Source organism: Phytophthora sojae (assembly GCF_000149755.1).
Source record: "Phytophthora sojae unplaced genomic scaffold PHYSOscaffold_2, whole genome shotgun sequence".
Taxonomy (NCBI): domain Eukaryota; phylum Oomycota; class Peronosporomycetes; order Peronosporales; family Peronosporaceae; genus Phytophthora; species Phytophthora sojae.
The window spans coordinates 3,416,927-3,423,147 of record NW_009258116.1 but is presented as its reverse complement, the minus strand read 5'-3'; the positions used below and the strand labels follow the sequence as shown (position 1 = coordinate 3,423,147).

At 57.4% G+C, this 6,221-nt stretch overlaps 4 protein-coding genes across 4 annotated transcripts; all 4 read left to right on the top strand.

Annotated features, from left to right (window-relative positions):
- Positions 1-13: 13 nt before the first annotated feature.
- PHYSODRAFT_325016 (hypothetical protein) lies at positions 14-271 on the top strand (the record flags this gene model as incomplete). The annotated part of the gene is made up of 1 exon (XM_009520830.1): positions 14-271. A coding segment is annotated over one exon (258 nt), but the record flags the coding sequence as incomplete, so codon positions are not given.
- Positions 272-1,139: 868 nt separating this feature from the next.
- On the top strand, positions 1,140-2,231 carry PHYSODRAFT_485887 (hypothetical protein; the record flags this gene model as incomplete). Its single annotated transcript, XM_009520829.1, has 1 exon — positions 1,140-2,231. The coding sequence occupies one exon, from the start codon at positions 1,140-1,142 to the stop codon at positions 2,229-2,231; it is 1,092 nt and encodes a 363-aa protein (XP_009519124.1).
- Positions 2,232-3,099: 868 nt separating this feature from the next.
- Positions 3,100-4,191, top strand: PHYSODRAFT_483835 (hypothetical protein; the record flags this gene model as incomplete). Its single annotated transcript, XM_009520828.1, has 1 exon — positions 3,100-4,191. The coding sequence occupies one exon, from the start codon at positions 3,100-3,102 to the stop codon at positions 4,189-4,191; it is 1,092 nt and encodes a 363-aa protein (XP_009519123.1).
- Positions 4,192-4,798: 607 nt separating this feature from the next.
- On the top strand, positions 4,799-6,089 carry PHYSODRAFT_311062 (hypothetical protein; the record flags this gene model as incomplete). The annotated part of the gene is made up of 3 exons (XM_009520827.1): positions 4,799-5,243; positions 5,483-5,896; positions 5,962-6,089. The coding sequence occupies 3 exons, from the start codon at positions 4,799-4,801 to the stop codon at positions 6,087-6,089; spliced, it is 987 nt and encodes a 328-aa protein (XP_009519122.1).
- Between the last annotated feature and the right edge of the window lie 132 nt (positions 6,090-6,221).

The following is a 6,221-nucleotide window of genomic DNA, read 5'->3' as shown; positions in this document are numbered from 1 at the left end:
CATCCTGGGCAAGTACTCGACGGTGGGCTCCGTGGCCGAGGTCAACTCCAAGTTCAGCACGCTCAAGATCGTCGACATGAAGCAGACGGCCGAGTACACGGACGACCTGTACGGCCTCAAGACGCTGGACACGGCCGGCGCTCTCCACATCCACGAGGTGCCCGACGTGCCGCACAACTGCTGGCTGTTCGACTACACGTCGCTGGCCACCAAGGTGCTCTGCAAGCACAAACCTGTGTACGACGCCGAGATCTACCCCCTGCTGGTGTAAGGCTGCAGTATGGAGCCCACCGCCGCCGTCCTATAATCCTAGATCATCGAGCAATTGCTGTTTGACTTTTTCGATAACCACCTTGCCCATGTCCGCAATAGTCGACCACGCGTTCCAGTCGAAACTAAGTTAGGATTTGTACAAATTCTTCAGTGGCGGCACCGCTGCGCTGCTGAAGGCGCTACACTACAAAATAATTTAACCATAAAGCGATGAGGAAGTCGTGCGGCAAGAGCCCAAAGCTGCAAACTAGACAGCATTGCAGCCTGCGACGATGCAGGATGGATTGATACAGTGCTTGCGATACAAATCCACTTCAGGACTTAACTTTTGCTGCTCGGTGCTTGAGCTTTCGTACTCGTGTGTACTGCAGCACACCCGGGGGTAAATAATACTACGTATTAATATAATACATGTACAGTAGTACAAGATACCATCTTCTCCAGTGTTGATCATTCTTCCTCTCGGTGCATTGGAAGCAGCTTGACCAGGAAGGCGTGACCTGATGAATCGCGTGTTGAAGCTCACTCGCGCTCACTCACACTCCGTGATGGCATGCAACAGCCGTGTGCGGGGGCACGCGGATCCGCGTGTCACAATGGGCAATCCATTGTCTACAGTCGGCGCTTCAACGTGGCGCGGCACAGGCTGTGCCGGGGCTGTGCGGTACAGCCCCGGCTGTGCGGCACAGCCCCGGCTGGGAGATTGGGTTTCGGATCGGTTGTCGACGACTTGTCGAAGCGGCCGAGCTACCGGATTGAGATCGAGATCTCCGCGCTCTCTAGCTGCTTATCTTCCGAGGAAGAAGTGGCCGCTTGCCATTGCACATTTTGCACGGAAGCCCCTACTCCACTCCAGCAGTCCAGTCATGGTTTCGTTCCGCGCTCTGTTCGTCGCCGCCACCGCTGCGCTGGTCGGCTCCACCGCCGCCACCGAGGCTGCCGGCGCCAAGCTGCCCGTCTTCTTCTTCCACGGTGCCACGGGCAACAAGACCAACGGCGCCGAGATCGAGGCCAACCTCAAGGCCGAGGGCCGCACGTACGTGGCCCTCGACTTCTGCCAGAACGCGTGCTCGGTGCGTACGGCCCTGTCGACCCAGGTGCAGATGGCCATCAAGCAGATCCGCGGCATCGTGGCCGCGAGCCCCGCCACCTACGCCAACGGCTACCACTTCCTGGCCCACTCGCAGGGCGGCTCGGTGGCCCGTGGCGTGGTCGAGGAAATGGACGACCACAACGTACACTCGTACATCTCCATGGCCGGTGACGGCCATGGCAACTTCTTCGGCCCGCAGGCCTCGGACGCCGTGCCGCTCCAGGTGCTGCTGCAGGCCCTCGGCCCGTACGCCATCGACAAGGCCGACTTCGACTTCGCCAAGTACGCGGCCGACTCGACCTCGTGGAATGGCAAGTTCCAGAGCGACCTGATCCAGACGATCACCACGAACCAGGCGCTGCAGGGCAAGAGCTCCATCGCCAACATCATCACGCCCCCGCTGGCCGGCGCCGCGCTCAACAACTGGCTCGACAACGACCCGTTCCTGCCCAAGGTCAACAACCTGCAGAACTGCGGTGCCGACGCCAAGTGCAAGGCCGACCAGGCCCGCCGCAAGGCCAACTTCTCCAAGCTCAAGGCCGCGCACTTCTTCGCGTCGCCGCAGGACGACGTCCAGGCCCCGTGGCAGACCTGCATCCTGGGCAAGTACTCGACTGTGGCCACCCTGGACGAGATCGAGACCAAGTTCGCCGACTTCACTATTGTCCCCATGAAGGAGACCGTCGAGTACACGGACGACCTGTACGGCCTCAAGACGCTGGACACGGCCGGCGCTCTCCACATCCACGAGGTGCCCGACGTGCCGCACAACTGCTGGCTGTTCGACTACACGTCGCTGGCCACCAAGGTGCTCTGCAAGCACAAACCTGTGTACGACGCCGAGATCTACCCCCTGCTGGTGTAAGGCTGCAGTATGGAGCCCACCGCCGCCGTCCTATAATCCTAGATCATCGAGCAATTGCTGTTTGACTTTTTCGATAACCACCTTGCCCATGTCCGCAATAGTCGACCACGCGTTCCAGTCGAAACTAAGTTAGGATTTGTACAAATTCTTCAGTGGCGGCACCGCTGCGCTGCTGAAGGCGCTACACTACAAAATAATTTAACCATAAAGCGATGAGGAAGTCGTGCGGCAAGAGCCCAAAGCTGCAAACTAGACAGCATTGCAGCCTGCGACGATGCAGGATGGATTGATACAGTGCGTGCGATACAAATCCACTTCAGGACTTAACTTTTGCTGCTCGGTGCTCGAGCTTTCGTACTCGTGTGTACTGCAGCACACCCGGGGGTAAATAATACTACGTATTAATATAATACATGTACAGTAGTACAAGATACCATCTTCTCCAGTGTTGATCATTCTTCCTCTCGGTGCATTGGAAGCAGCTTGACCAGGTAGGCGTGACCTGATGAATCGCGTGTTGAAGCTCACTCGCGCTCACTCACACTCCGTGATGGCATGCAACAGCCGTGTGCGGGGGCACGCGGATCCGCGTGTCACAATGGGCAATCCATTGTCTACAGTCGGCGCTTCAACGTGGCGCGGCACAGGCTGTGCCGGGGCTGTGCGGTACAGCCCCGGCTGTGCGGCACAGCCCCGGCTGGGAGATTGGGTTTCGGATCGGTTGTCGACGACTTGTCGAAGCGGCCGAGCTACCGGATTGAGATCGAGATCTCCGCGCTCTCTAGCTGCTTATCTTCCGAGGAAGAAGTGGCCGCTTGCCATTGCACATTTTGCACGGAAGCCCCTACTCCACTCCAGCAGTCCAGTCATGGTTTCGTTCCGCGCTCTGTTCGTCGCCGCCACCGCTGCGCTGGTCGGCTCCACCGCCGCCACCGAGGCTGCCGGCGCCAAGCTGCCCGTCTTCTTCTTCCACGGTGCCACGGGCAACAAGACCAACGGCGCCGAGATCGAGGCCAACCTCAAGGCCGAGGGCCGCACGTACGTGGCCCTCGACTTCTGCCAGAACGCGTGCTCGGTGCGTACGGCCCTGTCGACCCAGGTGCAGATGGCCATTAAGCAGATCCGCGGCATCGTGGCCGCGAGCCCCGCCACCTACGCCAACGGCTACCACTTCCTGGCCCACTCGCAGGGCGGCTCGGTGGCCCGTGGCGTGGTCGAGGAAATGGACGACCACAACGTACACTCGTACATCTCCATGGCCGGTGACGGCCATGGCAACTTCTTCGGCCCGCAGGCCTCGGACGCCGTGCCGCTCCAGGTGCTGCTGCAGGCCCTCGGCCCGTACGCCATCGACAAGGCCGACTTCGACTTCGCCAAGTACGCGGCCGACTCGACCTCGTGGAATGGCAAGTTCCAGAGCGACCTGATCCAGACGATCACCACGAACCAGGCGCTGCAGGGCAAGAGCTCCATCGCCAACATCATCACGCCCCCGCTGGCCGGCGCCGCGCTCAACAACTGGCTCGACAACGACCCGTTCCTGCCCAAGGTCAACAACCTGCAGAACTGCGGTGCCGACGCCAAGTGCAAGGCCGACCAGGCCCGCCGCAAGGCCAACTTCTCCAAGCTCAAGGCCGCGCACTTCTTCGCCTCCCCGCAGGACGACATCCAGGCCCCGTGGCAGACCTGCATCCTGGGCAAGTACTCGACGGTGGGCTCCGTGGCCGAGGTCAACTCCAAGTTCAGCACGCTCAAGATCGTCGACATGAAGCAGACGGCCGAGTACACGGACGACCTGTACGGCCTCAAGACCCTCGACACGTCCGGCCGCTTGCACATCCACCAGGTGCCCAACGTGCCGCACAACTGCTGGCTCTTCGACTACACGTCGCTGGCCACCAAGGTGCTCTGCAAGCACAAACCCGTGTACGACGCCCAGATCTACCCCGTGCTGGTCTAAGTCGGGCCAATCTACCAGGTAGATAGACAAAGCTATCGAGCAACTAAAGAGTCGACACTAATTCAGTCTGTTGCTTCATATCCGACTGACCCTTCACGTGAGTCCTTCTTGAACGAAACTAACCTGGCCATGAGCAGTGTCTCCGGGTCTGTTCGTCGGCCGGCCCGGGCCGAGGCGAAGAGAACGCCATCCAATGCGTAAGTGACTCTGGTGTCATCATAATTCTCGATGGGTTCTCATTCTCGTTGATTCAATGTAGCGTGGCAGACCGCCTCAAAGCGACAGAAGTAAGCAGCTCAATCTACTCACTGCCAAGTAGTTTTTGTCGATGCTGAAGTGAATGATTTTGTGCTTGACGACAGGAAGCTTTGAAGGTTGCACAAGCTACCATTGCCAGGCAGGAGAAACGAGAGCAGGAGCTACGGCGCTTGGTCGTATCACACGGGATCGCCCAGGATGCAACGGAAGCCAACCCTGCGGTGGAAGGTTGGCCTCATTGCTATTCTGTGGCGCCCATGAACATTCACCAACCCACACGACCTCTGCAATGTCAACAGCCAAAGTCGGTGCGCTCAAGGCTGTGCACGAGCAAAAGGTGCGAGCTCTGATGCGGTCGATCAACCAGCTACAGGAGCAGCTCCAGGGACTGAAAGCTCAAGAAAAAGAGCACCGTCGGTCCGCGTTGATCCAAGACCTACGCACACAGCAACGCGAACAAGAGCTGCTTATCGACGTACTCAAGCAAGCTCTGCAAGAAAAAGCACCAGAGTTTCAGGACTCGCGTGCACTTGTAAACGATTTCGTTCTCAAGAAGGCGGTGGGGGCTCCATTGAGGTTCCGCCCGAAAACGCGTGAAGAACTCGAGAATGAGCTGCAAGCGCTCGGTCAAAATTTCCAGCGGACGGTGGAGAAACTCAAGCAAGACAACCAGCGCAACGCCGCAGCAGCGAAGGAGGAGAAACCCAACGAGAGTGAAGAAGAAGAAGAGGAAGATGATGCGAAAGAGGAGAAGGACGCAGCCAATTTAGCCAACAATCGCGATGCTGCTGCAGGTGAGTTTTTTTGTGAGATTCTGTCATTCTGGAAGGATCATATCTAACGTAGTAAGACGACAGATGAAGCTCTGTACGAGGAGCTGGAGCAGCTTCGGGCCCAGGTGGCCTCCAAGGCGGTAACCATTCACGCCCAAGCGGACGAGATGGCCGAGCTGTATGCTGATCTGGACAAATTGAGAGTGTGAGTATGCTGGAATTTTACTCGGTCGTCCTAATGCAACGGTGGGATCTGATAGAATGGTGGCATCGTAGATTTGAGGACCAGATCGTGCGCAAGAAGCACAAGATCGCGCTACTTCGAGAGCAACTGGAGCGCCAACAAGCAGAAAATGTCGAGCTGGTCCAGGAAAAAGAGGATCTTAATGAGAAGTACCTACAACTCCAGGAAGAGGCTCAATTTCTACGTGATATCAACATGGAGGACGCTGGGGCCAAGGATGAGGAGCGATTGCAGCAACTCGAGCTCATTCAAACTCTGCGTTCCCGAGAGCTGGAGCTCCAGGACGAACTGGAAACTCAACAGAAAAAATGGTCCAGCGATCGAGACACGATGCATCAGCGCTTGCGGCTACTCGAAAGGGAGAAGCTCCTCGCAGAGGAGGAAGGCGCTCGAATGGGGGCAGAGCTGACGAAACTACAAAAGAAACACGGTAATTGGTTCTATTAAACCTGCGGTCGAAAAACACTCACTAAACCAATTGTTACTATGATTCAGATGCATCACTGCAGGAGGCGCGTGAGCTGAAGATGGCAGTTCAAGAGGAGCAGGATCAAAAACTGCTTCTGGCTAACCGAATTGAGGTAGAATTGCTTGTGTCTGAGGAGTCAATTCACGTGATTTAAGGTCTAATGCTGTTTGTAGGAACTCGAGGGGAAATTGGTTCAGCTGGAGGCTCTGTCTCAAGAAGAGCGTGAAAACAACGCACACGCTACAGCAGAAAAACTCGCGGCCCTGGAAGCTCTGATGAAGAGAAG